We start from the raw sequence: 19,421 nt of genomic DNA, 5'->3' as shown, positions 1-19,421 counted from the left end.
GTTTAAGGTACGTGGGTGAGCGTGCACCGTCGTGTGACACATCTCTGTCACACCTCGCACGCCTCTGACAGCTCGTGCTCACTTTGCAGGCAGGAGAGCTCGAGTGGGAGAAGGTTGAGGAGCAGTACAGCAACAGGCACTAACTGTGCCACAGGGCTTATTATTTCTTCTGCTGGCCAGAATCAGATGTGACTCTGGGACGCTCGTCAGTCTGTCTGCTTCTGCTGCTGGGTACATTCTTGAAGGGACAGCATGTGGGCAGTCTGGCCAGCCACCAGCTGCTGAGGCTCCGGTCAGGTCTCTCGTGCTGGCGTTGTCCACGTTGCTTTGCAGGGTCATTGCATCCCAAAGCAAGCCTCAGGTGCTGCTGTCATTTGCCTGTCTTAGCTGCTGTCCCTGGCTTATGGCAGCACATGGGCCACCACAGCTCACCTTCTGCTGGGAACCAGAGCATAAAAGTGCATCAAAGTCTGCTTGTGGGTATTTTGAGGTGAGGAGAATGTTGATGTAGCCCAGTGCTTGTAACTTAGGACAGGCAACTATCACTGCATTCAGCAAGGAGCTACTTGGAGGAAGGGTAAAGGAGGGAGGGACAAAGAAGGCAACAAGGCCAGCAAGGTCTGCCAGGCATTCCCTCTCTTTGGAGTCAGTGGCTTCTCTCTCACAGACCAGCCAGTATTTGCCTGTCCCCAGTTTGCATCCCAGCTAGCTTTCTGTGCACTGCTGCCAGAGGCTTAGCTGGCCAAAAATGCATGCATTTGTGGCACTGCAGATGCTTCCATTAACTTATGTGTACTGAAAGATGTAGGAATAAGTTCTGGTTCCATGTTTATGTTCTAAAACTGAGCAAGTGGCATCTTTTGGAAGGTAAAAAGTTAAAGGTCAAGTGTGGAGTCTGGACTGAGCAAGTGGGCTGAAAGTGGCACTAAGGGAAAATAGGTAAAAATGCGCTGGAACTGCTGTAGTCCTGCGTTTAGGATATAGTGTAAAAGAGAACTAAAATATTTTTCAGAGTGATAAAATGTGCAAAACATGGAAATAATCGTAAGCTGGTTGTTAACAGACAGCAGAGGTTTTCTTCTATTTCCTTAGCATTGGGGAACAGCACCAGACATTGCTGAGCACTATTCACCATGAAAACTTGCAGATAAGTGCAGAGCAGCACTGACTCTCTGAAAGCCTGTGATAGTAAGAGGCACTTGCAGCAGTTGTTATCCCATGTTTGGACACTTCTGAGGTACCCCAAGACCGCTTGGCTGCTAAAGCGATGTGGCTGCTTTCAATTTAGCAGAACAGATGCACACAAGTATTCAGCACACTGAAATGCATATTGAGGATGAAACTCCCAGTTAATACCTCAGTAAATAAGCGGGCAGTTGCACTGATTGTAGGGCTGTTGCATTTAATTCACTAACAATCACTGCAATTAGGCACTCACCGCTCTTTCTGCCTGTTAATTTCCACCAGAGCTTTACTGCTGAATTTAGTTGCAGAGGCCCTATGAGGTCTTGGATGAATCTTCACTAGTGCTCAAACTTCAGGATTTTATTTTTAACATGAAAAAGACCCCCAGCTTACTGCAGAACACTGGTGTTTTGGTTTATCTTTCCTCGGATAATAAAAAGCCAAGAGGTTTGCTGTAAGAGCAAGACTGCATTTTCTGGTTTGACTCCAAGGCAGTCAGCTGTGAGCAAGGCTTTTCAACACATCTCGTAGCAATCGGCACACTGGGTGCCTTGCTATGGTACACTGCTTTAATACTAAGAGGTTTTGTTTCCTTTTCACCAAAGCAAATTTGTTGTGTAGTTGAACTAGATTGTGCAGCTCAAGTGTGAGCTAGAGCATCTTTTAGAAAAAAAAGAAGTATTTGAGATATCCTTTGTACAGGAGAAAGTATTAAAAGTGTTCATGAGTGAAATAAATCTGAAAGAAACAGGATTTTTTATTGCAGTGGAGGGTTGTTATCCTGCATTATATTTAATATTTTGCTGGAGATATGCTAAATACTGTCTGGACCATTAATAAATAGGCTTCCTTAGAACCATTTTTATCTGATTGAATTTCTGTGATTTCTTAAGATGGAAGTTGATAAATAATCTCTTTAAATGCCATTGTAAACAAATGCATTTTAATTAGTACAAAGTTGTCTTTGGTAGCTTATAAAAAGTCTCGTAGAGCTGTAAATTTGTAATTCCTGACACTTTAATAAAAGTGTTAGCTTAAAGAAGAGCGAGGCAAGTATGCTTAGGTACCAGCTTCTACTAAGCAGAGTTGAGTAATCCCACATGATTACCTACACTGCATGTGTGGCCATGATATCCAGGACTGCGCAAAATAACATGAACAGATTAAATTTTCAGTACCATTAAAACAATTTGCAGCAAAATTCTGTCACCACTTCAGAGTGTGACTATGCACAGAATAAAAAGAGCTGCAGCCCCTAAGACATGTTGCCTTGTTGTGTCAAGCTCCAGTAAGAAGGAATTGAAGCTGTTATCAGAAGGCAGGCAGAGTTTCTCGCCCTAATTTTACCTTGGTGGCAAGTGAACCCTGAAGTCACAATGGGAAAGTTTTTACTGCTGCATTTCTGCATTTTTAGAAAGCTTTGAAATAATGGTAAGTTTGTGAGTAATGATGCTGTCTGTGTGCATCCTGACACAGTGCTTGTCACAAAGTATCCAGAGCTTCTGTTTGCTGATTCTGTCGAAAACTCGAGTGCTCCTTGTAACGCCAGGTATTTGCATTTCATAAATAAATCTGTGAAGAGTCTTCCTGTAAAAACACGAGTGTCTTACAATTGCAGTTAGCTCACTTCTGTATTTTATGCTGAATTTCATGTCTGGCAAGAAGATAAAATCACCTTGCTTTAAGGACGAAACACAACCATTAGTTCACTGCTGGTGACTCTGACCCAAAGTTGTGGCCAGACTATTTTGGTTCATAGTGTACCTGGATAACATTTGACTCCAGAAGTGAATTTTTGGTGCAGAGATTCTTCTCTGACTTTACCCTATGCACATTATTAAGCCAGATTACATAGTCATTATGCAACAATGAAAAAATCAGTAACTGCTCTATATTTAAACCTTTGTGTATTAACTTCATTGCACAGCACCAGGACAGGTTTGAATGTAGGAAAAAAATGTGAAACATTAGAGAAGGAATCGAAATGCTTTGGTAACTCTGTCCAGTTTGTAATAATGTGTCTTCTTCTAGATTCATTTCAAATACATTTCTGTTCTTTGAAGTAGGGGCTTAGTTTGTATTTGTACTGAATTTGCCTTGTGATAAGGTCTGATGCTGTCTGGTTTTTGGACTGAAACAGTTAATGTACAGAAATGACATCTTTAATTTTTACATCTATTTCATATCTATCAGTTATTCTCACTAGTGTGGCTTGTAGTGATTGCATTGCTTGAGTTTGATTTATAGTGTCCTTTTCAGAAGAGCACCGAACAAATATATTTAGCAGTTCGAGAATATGTCAACCTCCCATACACAGAGCTAGTTTAGTGGACTAAAATTGGGGCATCTGAAACACAGACAGTGTTCAGTCACACAAGTGTTTTTAGCACTAAGGCACCCTACGGAAAACACAATTAGGGCCTCCTTGTGAGGCCAGCATTGTTTCATGCCCACATGTGCTTCAGTGGTGCACTGTGGTGAGAGGTACGATGGGCTGTGCATGTGGAAGCAGCAACATCATGTCTAACCAGGCAATTTCTGCTGGGGCCAGCACAAAGGGAAGTTCAGGGCATGCAGTGTGGGAATGCAGACATTTAGTGGCTTTTTGGCCATTTCCTAACCTTCCAGATCCTTGCTGCTCATCAGCTGGAGATGCTGCGTGTCTACAATGCCTCCCAGTATGGCCAGGACAGCTCCTTTGCCAGACTGGGCAATCTGTTAGTAGCAGGGAGCAGGTGTGGACCAGACAGAACTGTTCTGGGACTTCCCACAGGATGACAAACTGCTGATGGAGTTGCTCCTTCCTTTCTCCAGCCAGCTCTGGGTCAGCAGAGAATGGGTACATGTGGGAGTCATTCTTGTACTCTGGGGGGGCTGTGGAGTGAGACCTGGAGGATGTGCAAGGTGAACACTCGCCATGAATTTGACTTCTCTCTAGTGAGCTTTATGCTCTTGCTCACAATTGTTCAGAAATAGATGAGCATGGCCCCTCTGACACTTTCAGCAAGTGACCTCTGGCAGTCAGGAACACAATGCCAGCAGTGGGAACTGTTTGTCTTTGGATGCAGCTTCCAGGAAATGCCCACCCTGTGCTAGCTACCATAAACACGTGGACGGCTGTTGGAAGCTTGTCTGCAGGGGAGTGCCCAGCTGGGGTGGCAGGATGGACAGGAACACATTTCACAGAACTCGATGCTGTCACCCTGTATCATGAGTGTCTGTGGCCATTTAATGTCACCAGGCTGAGGTGACAGCCTCAGGTGACATGGCTGAGGCATGCCATGCTGAGGACTGAGCAGCTTGTTTGGGATATGCACCTTGCCTTTGCAGCTGTCTTTGTGCAGCTCAGTGGCCTCTAAATAAAGTCTCTAGATTTATACTTGAATGGTTTAGGAAACACACCTTTGCTGCTGTCAAAAAAACTGTGCAACTACTGCTTGAACAGCTATCTGCTGTGTGACTGGCTGCAGGCCATTTCTCTCTGCTGTTTTGGGCATGAGAAAGCCCTGGAGAGCCCCTGTGGAAAGGCTGCAGTGGATTGAGTCATTCCACAAACCTACCAGCATTCTATCAATCAGAGTGGCACAGGTTTAAGCCACACAGCTGTAGATGTTTTTCTGGTACATGAATGGGAGCAATCTTGTGAGTCAAATTGCTGAAGTGTTACAGGCAATCTTTGATTTACATGTTCATAGATGTGAATGTATGTCTGTGAATGTTTATGGCACTGTCTGGGTAAATCTTTAAAAACCTCCAGGGACCTGCCTTTCTGGGCAACCTATTCTGGTTGTGCACCACTGCCCAATAAAAATTTGTTTCCCAGTGTCCATTGTGAACCTCCAAATTCACAGCCATTGCCTCTTGTATTATTTATCCCTACAGAGAAGTATTTTGTTCCCACTGCAACCGCCTGTCAAGTAGTTGTAGGAATTTCTTGGAGTTGGTTGCAGTTTCCTTGGAATGAAGATTATCCAGGGTGAACAATGGACTTTCTTGTTTCTTTTTTCCCCCTCTGCATCTTAGTATTCCATTTCTTGGTGTGCTACAATGGATTCGCATCTGGGATTTCATAAATGCGGCAAAGCTTATTGACCATTATTTAATAGACTCATTTAACGCAATTTTGAAATTGATTAGGGTCAATGATCTTAATTTACCTTTGTATGGCAACCCTTTCTTTGAGAAGTGGTGAACCTGCCTTTCCATAGCCAAACACTGGAGCAAACTGGAGTCTCCAAGGACTAGAATCAGTGAGTGGCCTTCCTGTGAACTTCTGGTGGATGGCCTTGTTCTGTAGGAAAATTCTTAGTAACACCTTTTTGCTGCTTTGTCCCTCCATGTTGTGGGGCTCCAGGGTTCATTCTGCCATGGGTTCTGAAATCCCTGCCACTCTTGCCCATCATGGCTTATGTGAGTTCAAAACCAGTTCAAAGCAATTCCAGCTGGTAGCCTTTGGGTCAGTTGTCAGCAGGTGGCTTTGTCCTTTATGTGAATGTGAGGAACCACCGGACAGCTGCTAGACATGGCCACTGCCCTGGAATGCTGGCCAGTCTGGGCTATCAAGCATTAGAACAGCTGTAATGCAGACTCATAGGTCCTGTTGTGAACTTGCTTATGGAGAAACACTGGAATCTTGAACATTTGAAACCCCTTTATCATCTGGCACAAAGGGCAATGTGATAAATCAAACCAGGCACCCATGCACCTCTCCATACGTGGGGCTACACCCAAAACAGAGAGCTGCAGGCTTGATTTGGATTTTGGATGGCATTTTTTAGATCCATACCTTCCCAGATGAATTCAGTACCAGTGATGAAGGGGATATTTCTGTGCATCCACATGGGGTGAGGAAAGTGCCCACTTCTGTCAGTGCTGGTCTCCTGGCCAGACACCACACTTGGTGTGGGCAAAGACATAGCAGTGGGGTTGGAAGCTGGAACAGAGCATAATTACCCAACTTCAACCACATTTCATGCACAGAGACTGTTATCCCGTTGCTCTGACACCAGGCTGCTTTTTTTTTTTCTTTTTTCTTGCTTTTTTAAAATTTTTTTTTTTGGGTGGAATTTAAAGCGTGAGCTGCAAAACACAAAAGCAGCTCTGCTGTGATTACCTCTGTGAGTGCCTTTCCCTCCTCCTGTGGTCACAGGCAGCCAAGGAAAAGCAAAAGCTGTCAGGTCCCTGCAGAAAAAGAGAGAAATTAGTGCTGGCAGAGTCTGTATGAGACAACTTATCTGCTGTGAAGTTTGAGTCCCTTGTTCCTGCTGGTGTGATCTGTTAATGTAACATGCCTGAAATGTTTTCTTACATTCTTACAGTTTTTTTCTAAGATGTGCAAGATGAAAATGTGGGGATATTTACTCCGCTACCACAGGGATTTTGGTGGGCTGGTTTTCTTTTTGTACATTCCACAATCTATGCCATCGATTATAATATATGAATTAGTCACATAACATGCCTGCATTTATGTAAAGATCTATGTAACGTTTATGCTTTAATATCTTAAACGGATTCATAAGTGCTGAGTAATTAGATGAAAGAAAAAGTCCTTTTAAGAAAAAAAAAGATAGAGGAGGTCTTTCAGCAAGTGTGTTTATTACATTTACTACTATCAGTTGGTAATACTGAAAAGCCTTAAAGCAGATTTGTTAATACTCAGCTCTTCTAATTCTTCTCACTGGTCACTAAAAATACTCTTCTTAGATTCAGTCCTGTGTTCTTCATGGCATTTCTGTAAGGTCCTGCTCTACCTGCAGGTAACATAAAAGAGTTAGTGCTTTAAAAAGGCACATGGCCATGCCCCTGACCCTTGGCGGTATTTCTGTGGACTCCCCAACTGAGGGCAAGGAAGCACACTAAAGCCTTACTTTCTACTCCCTGTGGTAAGCAGACTTTCCTCAAATAGCAAGAGACAGATAAGTTTAGTATGTAGTCTGGTTTCATTAATGTTTTCCAGAAGTAATACTAAGTAAATCTCTGATCAGCAGTTCTGTATATTCCTTACCAAACTTTTAATTGCTCCAAGTATACTGATCATTCCATTTCAAGGTGTTTACCTCTCTGTTTACTATTTGGTACTATCCTTCTCCTCTTCCTTCCCATATCCTCCTTTATCTTCAGTCCCCACTTTCTTGTCCTCTGTCTAAATCCAGTTGCATCCAGGTTGGGCTGAGTGATGCAGACAATTGTGTTTATGTTCAGCAGCCATTTAGAAAACAAAAAGATTATTTGAATTTAGTCCCTGAAGCAAGTTTGTGTATTTAAAATGCAAACCCAGCCAAGCAGTTGTTAGATACAGACACAGAAATAAAAACTTACCTCATTAAGATTTTCTGTATAAATACCAGTGGTCCCTAATTTGGACATTTCACTATTTTAAAGATCAATATTCCAGTTTAAGGTAGCAGCCTCAGGGGATCTGATGGGGCTATTTTTGTGAATACTTAGGCCAGTCTTTGTTGGTGTTGTTTAAATAAAAGCATTAAGATGCTTAAGTTTAGAGCCTTGTATTTAAAAACAAACCCCAGGCCTAAACAAAAAGTCTGTCATCAGTTTTCTCTTTTGAATCATGTTTTCACCAAAAATCCTTTTTCCCTAAGTGGCTTGAAGAAAAAATTAACAATTTTACAGACATGCTTTGTGATTTCTTACCTAGTACACTGTTGATATATAGGCAGACAGAACTAAATATGTGAGTGTGTAGTCATTACTGTTCTGTATTAGATTCTATTTTGGTTTGGGATTTTTTACCATTAATTCCCAGGTTATTTTCACATTGCACTGATCATTCCAATTATACGTGTGTAATTTGTCATTTGGTGTATGTTGAATCCTCTTCAGCCGCATTTCAGGCACTGATGCTGGATCGTGGTTCTGATTTCATTGTTCAAAGAAAGTTCATTCTTGACCAGAAGTGTTAAATTCCCTGCAGTGTTTGTTTCCTTCGTGCAGCATCGAGGAAATTTGAAAAAGATGATTATTCACCTCACACTTGTGATCTGCTTCAGTTATTCTTATGGCTGTGAGGGTGATGTTGGCTCCAGGTCATCGCTTTGCTCAGCCTGTAACAGGCTGGCAGAAAGGAAAATAGTAGTTACTTGTGGAAGCACTTCCACATCCATTTCTATCTCATTGGAGAACCATGTGGATTCCTGTTCAAGGGCTGTGAATTAAAACCAGGAGAGATTTTCTTTAGGATGTAACTGTAGAAGCGCACTTGCATGTGGTTCTTTGGTTGGCCACTGCCTTGTTTTGGATAGGTCAAGCAACTGTTTTGTGGACTATTGTATTGCCAGCTGCTTTCTCAAAGACGGTTTGGAAAACATTTGTAGAAATAGTACTTTGTTCATCCTCTTTTTACTGATAGATTAAGGGCAGTAGTACAGGAGAGATGTTGAGAGCAGCAGTAGGGACACTTGCAAGGGAGTACCAGAGAAAGCCAGGACCCTGTTGTTGAGGAATATGGCTGGAAGTGTTTTTTCTTGTGTGTTTATAACAAACGCTGTGCAGTGAGAGGAAGAATGTCTCCTCCTGGGGGGACTGTGGGTCAGTAGAAGGGAGGAGAAGGGGCATCAAGACCTCTCTGTTGAAATACATTGACAAATCTTGGCTGGAAACAGCTCTGAGCTGTGAAGGGCTGCATGGATGCCATTGCCTTGCATAGCAGGAGTGGGTCCTATTGCAGCAGGCAGGGACAGGAATGGGGAGAAGGGGATCAGGGGATCAGGGTCTGCAGCTGCCCACAGCTCTGTCTGTGCCTGCAGAAATCACTGCATTGGAGCAAAATCCCAGGGTTTTTTCCTTACCCAGCCATAGGGTAAGGAATCCTTGCCTGGATGTCCTCAGATCTCTGAGCATACTCCCCTTTGGTTAAGATGGGACTGACCAGGCTGAGCAAACTGCTTTGAAATACAGGTATGAGCCTCCTGTCTGAGTGTGCCAAGCAGCATTACTGCATTTCAAGTGACCTTTCAGTCTGAAACTTTGCCAAAGGGAGGGGAAAGGAAGCCACCGTTGACTCGAGTTCTGCACAGAGATCCTGCAAACAGATGGTGTTTGCATATAGGATATTCTGTTCGGGTGCAACCCTACTACAACGCTTTTCGTTTTTGATGATTGCAGGCGGGCTAAACTCCGGCTATATTTGGAACAGCTAAAACAGCTTGTGCCTCTCGGGCCGGACAGCACCAGACACACCACTCTAAGTCTGTTGAAAAGAGCTAAGATGCATATCAAGGTAAAAACATTCATCCATGTTTTTATTTCTTTTAAGGGAGAATCTTCCAGAATGTGTGTCCATAGAGAGAAAACAAATTTTCACACAAAATTCATATCCATATGTCCAATCTTCTGGATTTATTGGCCTTTATTACTTGCAGGGATTTCAGTCACAGTGTCAAGGTTTAGTGCTTTGCAACTTAACATCTCAAATATATAAAACAGTGATTTTGTGATTTCTGCTTTCTGATAACTAGTGTATTTAATGATTTACACTATAATTTTTAAAAAATACCTGTCAGAGCTGTTCTTTGATTAATATATATTTTTTTAAGGACTGAGCAAAGTAGCACTGTACTGCATTGTTTTAAATGTAAAAAGCCAGATCCATTAATGATGAAAAAAAAATGGAATCAAAAAGATCATACCTATTAGCAAGCTTTATCCCCATCAACATTTTGTTGACCAGATTCTCATTTAAATGAAACAATTAAATGCAATCCCTGTTAGTTGCTGCTCCCCTTGTTACAAGTTTAAAACAAAAAACAGCCTCAGATCTCACCTATGATCCAGCAGCAGTGCAGGTTCTACATTTGCACAGGTAATTCAAAAGAAATTATTCCTCAGGCCTCCTCTCTCCAAACACACCTTCTCTCCCATTTTCACTGTCGTCATTTTCAGGGAACAGGGTTATATGCAGAAATAAGACAAAGAGGTATTCAAATGTAAAAGTTAAAGAACAGGTTTCTGCTGCTGTGTCCAGGACTATAATTACTCATCTGGCATTTTTTCAGTGTTACAGAGAAACAGGTCAAGAAAAGTGTCAGGCAAAATTGAACACTGCCAGTAATCTTGGAATATTTTGGAGAACAGCCTGCTGATGCACAGCTTTAAGATTCACTGCAGTTACAGAAATGGATGTGATTCATATGAAGAATTAAAGATTAATTTAAGCAAAACCATTCTTGTGAACAAGTTTATGGAGCTACTTTTTCAGCACTTCTAAGCACATTTGCTCCAGCTGGGCAACCCCTGTTTTTACCATTTGAGATTTTGGCCTCTTGTTTATAATTCAGGCTAACATGCATGAAAGGCACTGCATGTGGTTTTTGTCTTGGGCTGCCCCCCTATCATGGGCTTATGCATACAAATTGAAAAACTGTTTTTACAAGTGGCGAGTGTGTGAGATTAGCCCTGTAGTTACCATTTCAGCTGCTGATAAAAAAAGCTGGGAACAGATTCTTTCCAGATCCGTCTTGCACAGCACCAAGTGCTCATTTTCTGAAAACTGAGACTGAAGTTTAACTTTCTTTTTAAGGTTTTAACTGAACCTGCCCTAACTGGGTTAGCTCTTAATTGCTTCCCTTTGTCAGGTCAGCTCCCCCCCCTGCACTGCCAGAGCTTGCCCGTGCCCGGCTGGCATTTCAAACACAGTCATTAGTTCTGAACTTTTCACACACACATCCCGCCCCCCCCCCCCCCCCCCCATATATTGAAATTTGCTCTGAAAGATTGGACAGTTTTGAGTCTCCTGGATATGAATCACTGAGTTCTTTCCTAAAATAGTTGTTTGAGTTCGGGATTGCAGCCAGGAAAATACAGGAAAAGGAAGTCTGATCAATTGGGCACATTTGGTTTGTTGTGTACATGGATGTACCAACCCCTTTTCTTATTATAACATTGTGTATCCACCTATGATGAGTACAGAGTGCATTGCCTGGGAGGGGGCTCAAAATGAGGCAGAAGAAGGTGGATTTCACTGAGCCAGGAAACTGCCCCGTTCAAGAGTGTCAATTATTTTTTCAAATACTTTTATTTCAGGCTTGCACTGGAACAGCAAAATCTCTGAAAGGGTTTTGCTTGTGGTTTGCTGTGCACTGTCCCAGCCCGCTCTCCTGAGAAAACCAAGCCTAGTTTCATTCAGACGGCAGGGAGAAATCTTCAGCAGCTGTACTCACTCCCTGCACATCTCCTAAATCTCAGTGATTGTGTAAACACAGCTCACAGAGAAATCTGCTCACTCTTATAAGTGCTTTTACTGCTACAACCTGTAATTTACTGCATCAGATAGATAATTTTTTTTAATAATAAAAGATGTCTTGTTTCGTGTATCCCTCGTGCTTTTAATCTTAACACTTTCTTCCCAAATTATATAGTCACTACTTTTAAATGGCTACCAGTGATTTGGAAGAGGGCTCAGTTCAAATACTAAAAGATAATATTCCTGTTACTGCATTTGGACCAACAGTGCAGCACGTTTTACCGGGTGGGAAGTATTCTTTTTATTTGCAAAATTAATACCTGCTTTTATTTTGTCAGAGGGGAGATTTTAGGCAGATATGTGGAAGGATCCTTTCACAGGCTGTTTGCTGAGAAATTTTGGATTAATACCACTGACTTTTCAGGTGGTATCACAGAATTATCACACTTGCTCTGCAGAAGTTCAAGGAGAAAAAAATGCAAGAATAAAGAGAGTTGTTAGTAAACTCCTATATATAATTAATGCTGCTTATTGTTAATGAAGCTTTTTAAATGTTAAAATTTTCCATGGCCTGTGGTAGGAGGGAGAACATTCAGAGGCTCACGATGGTTCCTTTATGGTGATAGGTGAAATCAGAGACTCAGCTAAAGAGGCGTTATGTTCTCACTGAAACCTGAGCTGTGCTCGAGTTATCAAAGATGATGCCGGTTTTGCCTGATAAAATGATTTAAATATTCCCCACAACCAAGGCAACAATAATTCAGTCTTAGCCAAGGAATGTCTGCTAGTGGCAAGAGAGTCTCTGAGGGTTTTTTTTTAATATTATTATTTTTTCCCCTGTAACCATATAATTTATTGTGAAACAAATTCAGCCTGCTAAAATTGTACTGACCTCTACAGAATGCTAACTAAAAAATTGAACTTTAAAATTTAATTTTAACTTTATATTAATTAATTAAAATATTTAAATTGCTTTTAAATTACTGTTTATGAGAAGACCTTAAGTTACTTATGCTTTGACGTGGGTACAAACTGACAGCTAACTGTGTTTCTCTCCCTTTAAGAAATTGGAAGAACAGGACCGGAAAGCTCTGAATATTAAAGAACAATTACAGCGGGAGCACCGCTACCTCAAGCGCAGATTGGAGCAGCTATCCGTGCAGGGCATGGAGCGAATCCGCACTGACAGCATGGGATCAACAATATCCACTGACTCTGAACAAGGTAATTGAGCCAGGCCTTCCCAGAGGGGCCTGCAGGAGCAGGAAGGAAAAGGGAAGTAGGGAAACAGGAAAATGTCATTTAGAACTAAAATCAAGCTTTCAACAAAACCCAGACAAAATTGTTCCATAATGTGATTGGAAGAGTAAAACATTGCCGCATCTTCTTCACATTCTTTGAAAAACAGTCTCTTTCTTAATCAGTTTTTAAGCTATTAATATTGTGTGAATTTTTAAAGCTATTTATCTTGCACGTGTTTTTTGCCAGTTTTTTAAACAATTACCATTTCATGTTTTGAATTTTTAGTGTAATTATTGGTAAGGCTGGCATAACATGGAAAAAAAAATCTTATTTGGCTTAATTCTTTTGTGTGAATAAATTAATTCCACATCATTTATTGTGAAATTTTAGAACATTTTCTGTGCAATGATGACCAAGGATTCTCTGCACTTGGTTTTCATTTGAGACAGAGCTCATCAAGCTGTCTGTTGCCATTTCTTACTTTCCCATTTGGAAGTCTTTCTGTGCAGAACACTCGCCCAGGCTGGCTGTTTCAGGGCCCAGGGTGGTGGAGTGGTGGGTCTTGGGGCAGTTACCTGGTGGTCACACCATGGCCAGTCAGCACCTGCATGGTTGGAATTACCACGGACAGTGCTGCAGTACGACAGCCTTTGAGGGTCAGCTTTTTTCTAAATTAGTGTCTGTGTGCAGGTTGGAACAGTTCTGGGAAAGGATTTGGTATTGATGTCATGCAGTATATTTATGTGGCTGAGGACAGAAGGGATTTTAATTCTCAGATGGACAAAATGATCCTTTCCTCAGGAATTACTGTGCCAGTTCTTTTTTTAATTACTGTTATTATTATTACTATTATTATTATTATTATTATTATTGAAACTGAAGTGTGATTCAGGTTTCACCTGGATGTTGATTGACACTGGCCCATGACTAGTTGCTACAGCTTCCTGAAAATGTGCCTTCTTATGTTTTCTTTAGAAGTAGACATTGAAGGAATGGAGTTTACTCCAGGTGAAATGGACAGTATTGGAAGTGCCAGTGATGCTGAAGACCACTACAGTTTGCAGAGCGGTTCGAGTGACGGAGGTTACACACATTCCCGCAGACTGAATGCCAGGCTCTCATAGTGCCTGAGTTACCCGCTCAACTCAGGACCATCTGACTGAAGCACTTATATATGAATATTCCAGAGGTGTCAACTGCCACTCTTCCGGGAAACCCCAACCACAATACTCTGACATGGAGGTTTCTTACCCACGGTTCCCTGCACCGTAACCACAATATTAGATATTGTAAATCATGGGTTTGCTGCAGAGAACTGTGGTTAGGTACAGTTGTGACTTAAAGCTAGCTTGATGTAGCCATCCTGCAAATTAAAGGAAATAAATTATGTCATTCCATTCAAGAAGTATTAAATTTAAACTGTTGGAAGCATGGCATAAGGGAGTTTGACAGTTTATTTTGATTTTGCAGAAACCATTTTCAAACATGGAAGAATAAATGGAATCTACAATGTGTTAGTGATTCAGAGGTACAAAAACCTAAAACTACTTTTTGTGGTATTTTTTCATGAAAAAAAACCAAACCCAAAACATTTTGAATGCTGTATAGTGGGCTCCATAGAGTAAATTCTTTCAGCAGTTGTTTTTTGGGTGAAGCAGGCAGATAAATCTTCAAATCTCAGATGATCTTTAGAAAAGGTCATATTTACAAGTCACTACTGTACTTCAAAACGGGGGAAAAGCCAGCTCTAATAATGACTTCATGTGGGATGATCTCAACTTTCTTTTGCTTTTTGTATTCAATATCCAACCAGCAGCAAATCATTCTATCCATGTTAACGGGAGCAGTAGAAAGCAACATGGCAGTTTTAACCTGTTACCGTGGAATGGATGACATTTGAAGCATTTCAGTGGTTTTATGGGTTGTTGTTTTCATTTCTTTCTCTAAAGAATACAGAACTCAAGTGATCCAGTTTGTGATAGTTAATCTTTCCTTGCAAGGAAATGAAATCTCTGTTTGCTTGTATTTTTTTTTCTTTTCTTCTATTTACACATGTCAATACATTTTTATGGAAGGCATGGCTTAAAATTACAGTATTCAGCTAGAAGATAATTAATTTTTTTTCTTTTGCACACTATAATTGCATTTTCTATTCTTAAAAAAGTGCAAAAAAATTAAAATGTATGCTGTAAAACAGCAAAGTTTATTTAGTACTCATCAAGCTGTTCAGAACATATTTACCCAAATTGTAGCAATACTATGAAGATGTATTTTAATACAACTTCTGCTTAGTGAAGTCATTAGAGCTTGGCTTGCCGGGTAAGAAAAAAATGGACCAGTCTTTGCATTATCTGTTTAAAGAAGGTCTTTTAAATAAATTTAAAAAAGAAGGAAAAAAAAAAGAAAAAAGCTAAAAAAAAAAAAAAAAAAGAAAAAAGCTATAAACACTTTTAGGGAAGTGATTTTAGCAAGTGTAGTCTATATTTCCTGTAAGAGATTTTGTATTATATTTTCCTAAATGTTCTCATTTACTTGTATAGGGAGGGGAATGGTACAGACCCAGACCAGAGTCTCAGGGACTCTTCACCTTTGTCATATTGTGCCTTGGTGACCATTTATGTATGCCTCTCCTTTTCATTGTTTAAAGGACAACTAAGCTTTGTTTCAAGACCCTCTGTTCAAATGGTCAGTTGTCCACCTTCTTACGGATGAAGCAGAGAGGTGTATTTATATCTTCACCCTCTCACAACTGATTCAGTGTGGCTTTAAGTAAAATCATGAAATTAGGTTTTGGTGCGAGGGTTAATTGTCTTTGTATGAGCCCTCCCTTGGATTCTTCAGCACCCGAATCTATTTTTTGTTAGCTTTTAAAGTCAGGGTCTCTGTGAGACCAGCGCTCAGTGGCTTGGGAAACACAAATGTACTGTGTAAGGCTATGGGATGTCCAAGTGTGGTGCCATTTTTAGCATTTGGATACAAGACCTCATGACAGACTGACCATAATGATCAAAAGCAAAGGTTCAGTTGTTCTTTCAACATCTGACATACGTGTCCTCCCTTTGGCTCTTACAACACGGAGTAGAAATATGAATACATTTTGTGGCAGCTTACAGATCCTTGTTTGCACTCTCGCTTACTGCTTGGAACTTGCCAACAAGGAAACGTATACATTTAATTTACATAACCTAATGGATGGCCACCCCTACTTTGGCTCTGGGGAGGGGCCTAAGGTTATCAACTCTGGCAGCTGAATAAGTAAACAATTAACCTTTTCTGTGATGCAGGTTTTGGTATTACGTTCTATACACCTTGCATATTACTAAAATCCTCATTGTTGGGGAAAGCACACAGCAATATACTCATTGTGTGTAGCTGACAAGCAGCAGAAATTACTAGCTCCTTTGGTGCATATGTAACTAATTTCCAAATCATGGAAAAAAAAAAATAAGAGTTTACTTTAACACACGACTGTTAACAGGAAAAAAAAAAAAGAGGCTAGTATATTGTTGCTGTTCATTTATTATATAATGAACACATTCATGGATTGTAAAGTGTTTCCTTTCATGACAAGCAGCTCTTGCACAGAACCTCCTAATGAAAAGAGATTTGAAACTTACAGAAGGAAAAACGAGACTTTAAATTGAACATTATTGTACCTTAGGTCAACCTGAAATTTTCCTTTTAAAGATGAATGTGCTAACTTAATGAGTTCTTCCACGCTGGGTATCCATGGCTTTGTAGATCTTATATTTTCAATAAAAATTACTCGAATAATCTTGAGTGGAAATAAAAAGGGTTTATTTGTTTTTACTTTTTCAGTTATTACAGCTGGGAGCTATTATGCTGGTAAAGAAAAATGACACCATACTGCCTGTGTCATTCTCCCTCAAGCACAGTCCAACTTAAGGTGGAATTTTCAGGCACAGCCCCCGGCCAGCAGCAGCCCTGTTAGAGGCAATGGCGCAGCAGTTCCTAGGGTCAGGTTTGGGGACTGGTCTGTCCCCCTCATCAGAGCTGCAGTCCCGTGGGGACAGTCAGGGCTCTGACATTTCTTCAGGGCCGTGGTTCTGCTGCTGAACAGCCAGTGCAGCACTGCCTGTGGCCACAGTACCTTGGGATGCAAACAGTGTTATTTTTATTAATTTTTCTCAGCTGGACACTTGTGTGTGTGCTCCATGCATGTGCAGAAGTGTACCTGTGCCCACAGTGGGACTGCAAAAGGCAAACTGCTGCAAGATTTAATCCTGCCACCACCTTGGCAGCTCTGCCGTGTTGTCATGACCGTGCTTTTTAGCAGGTGAGGAGGTGCTACTGCTCAGCTCATCCATTTCCTCTGCAGTTACCACATCGGAAAAGAAGCAGTAAGGACAAGATTACAGGGCTGCTAGGTCTTTTTCTCTGTGGAAGAGGCTCTGAAGGGATGAAGTGATCGCAAAGTTCTTTTTATGGAGACATAGAGGTTTGGCCTGTTTCCTGGGGGAGAAGAAAGGAAGGGCTTTCCCCTGCAGTACGCAGGTGTTGGAGGATACACGCCTCTTCATTGCTCCTGGATTAGTGCTTCCTCCAGCTCCGTGACTGCACTCTGCCATCACTGGAGGGAGGCACAAAAAAGCCAGCCTAAAATTGTTAGTTTTTTTCTGCACATTCTCTGCTGCAATTCAGAGGATGAATCCTCCTTCACACCCATCCTCTCTCTGCCCAGCTTGTACCCTGCCAGGCCCATTGCAGCTGATTTATTTATCTTCTAAAAAGAGCAGGTTTGGCAGTAGAAGCTCTGCAACACATTATTAACCAGAGACTGGATCCTGTATTGTCTTCTGCAAAGAACAAACTTGGTTCAGAGTGAGTTTTAGCAAGTTAAAACAGAAATTAAAAGCTTCCCCAAAAGCCATGAGAAGGACAGTTTTATATGTGGTGTTTATAGATGAGTTTCAATCCTAATTTATTAGTGTAAGGTTTGGAGTTGGAAAAAAGGACTTAAAATCTAACACATCTAACTTGATCTAACTTACAGAATTAAGACTGACCTCAAGTGGTGTTACATTTTTGACATGGATGAGTATGGGTTCAGCAGTACCACATGCAGCCTAACAACATATAATAATGCAAATAGAAAAAAAATTACTTCTATTGACCTACAAATAAATTACAGTGATAAATACCAGTATTCTGAGCATCTGACTGTACACTTTGCATAACCCATTTCAGTGGATGAATTTAAATGCCAAAAGAAGAGAACTGGGAAACAGAAAGACGTGAAGTTGCGTGAGCGTGGGCTCTGCCTGCAGACCTGCTCTGAGCGGGTACTTCTGCTTTTCCTGGAGGTACTTACAGCAGTCTCTGCTCCTGGACAAGTGATTATTTCACCATTTTACCAACTTTTTGGCAGACTGGTAATTAGTGGTGAAATTTTTCATCCTTGCAGATCAGCCGTGTGGAAAGAAACACATTTTTGAAAAGAACCACATCATCACAGCTTTTAATTAAGTAATATTAATTTTATACATTTCATTTTATGATGCTGCTGATAAAGGAATCACTGCAAAACAAATTACTCTTTCATAAATCTATTAAATTTGTTTTTAAATGGTAGAGGCCATTGATTGTATGTGGTATGAGCCAGTAACAGTGCTGGTATTTAATCCATTAAGTTACACTTTCCAAAATTGATGGAAGAATAATTGAAACCCTTTAGGAACCCTTTAAGGAAGAGCTGTACTCCCTACAAATATTAATGGGGCGAACACATCAGAAATTAATTTTACCAGCAATAAAATGAGCCAATTTGCTTAAGTGACTGTCTAAATGCACTGTTGTTAATTGGTAGCTGTAAAGAAAACATCCAAGTGTGTTCCATAGCTACCCAGAATTAAAATGCAGGGGATATATGAAATAGAAAAGACTATTTGGTCACCTTGGCTGTTCTCTCTGCCTGAAGTATTGTAAATGAGCCCAGGAAAGGATTCCTGGGGAGGCATGGCCAGCCAGAGGCTTGCCTGTTGGCAAAGCAGAGTGAAGGCGCCCCAAGTTCAGAATTCCTTTCTTTCATTTTGCATGAGAGGCATAAACTGTGGTTACGCAGGATTTATGGCATTGGAAGGGTCTGTGCAGTATGGACGTTTAAGTGATGAAATTTTGGTGCAGGTGAAGCACTGACTGAGAGCCTTCTGCTGCTTACTGGTGAAATCATTACCTAAAGGTGTTAGCAAGTGGGTTCTGTGCCAGAGCCTCTGGATCCCAGAGCCAAAGGAATGGTCCATAGTCTGTGGGATGCATTTTACTGTATTATACAGATTCATTTGTACGCACGTACATGGCGCTTGCTACGTTCTGTAGCACACGGAGTATTGTGTTGTATCATTATCTCGTCATACTATAAATACAAATTTTTATACCTTTTTGTTGTGTTACTCAGGTTTTTTTAAATTTTCATCACTTGTTTTTTGTGCATAGTGTTTCTTCTCTTTGCAGTTCTTTACATATTGCAAATCTTTACATGTCAGCTTATTTCATGTCAACTATTTCATAAGGAGCTCACTGAGCTTTAGCAATTCAAATGAATAGCATGGTATGAAAATTGGAGTGCTACTTAGAGTTCTTTTACACACACTGGCCCAATGCAACCCCAACTGTCATTAATGTTATTTGTCTCTAACCATGGGTGCTGTATAAATTTCCACTATTACATTTCTGAAGACAAACTAACCTGTTTGCAAAGTGCAAATTGAAATGCCTTAGTGTCTGTTCTAAGTAATTATACTTGAAATCATTTCAGCTCCGTGCAAGACAGGGAAAA

The 19,421-nt window shown here is 40.9% G+C and overlaps 1 protein-coding gene across 3 annotated transcripts in view; it reads left to right on the top strand.

Moving 5' to 3' along the window:
• The window catches only part of MXD4 (MAX dimerization protein 4), a 41,196-nt gene extending 22,172 nt beyond the window's left edge, over positions 1 to 19,024 (top strand). For 2 of the 3 annotated variants that reach the window (XM_032108451.1, XM_032108453.1), the window contains exons 4-6: positions 9,307 to 9,421; positions 12,448 to 12,607; positions 13,601 to 19,024. In XM_032108451.1, coding sequence (XP_031964342.1) covers positions 9,307 to 9,421; positions 12,448 to 12,607; positions 13,601 to 13,749 — 424 coding nt within the window. In that variant the 3' untranslated portion in view covers positions 13,750 to 19,024. The remainder of the gene's footprint in view (positions 1 to 9,306; positions 9,422 to 12,447; positions 12,608 to 13,600) is intronic. The other variant, XM_032108452.1, reaches the window with a different exon arrangement.
• Positions 19,025 to 19,421: the final 397 nt, after the last annotated feature.

The sequence above is a fragment of the Corvus moneduloides genome, chromosome 5 (genome assembly GCF_009650955.1).
Source record: "Corvus moneduloides isolate bCorMon1 chromosome 5, bCorMon1.pri, whole genome shotgun sequence".
Lineage (NCBI taxonomy): Eukaryota > Metazoa > Chordata > Aves > Passeriformes > Corvidae > Corvus > Corvus moneduloides.
This window is presented reverse-complemented; position numbering and strand designations above follow the sequence as displayed.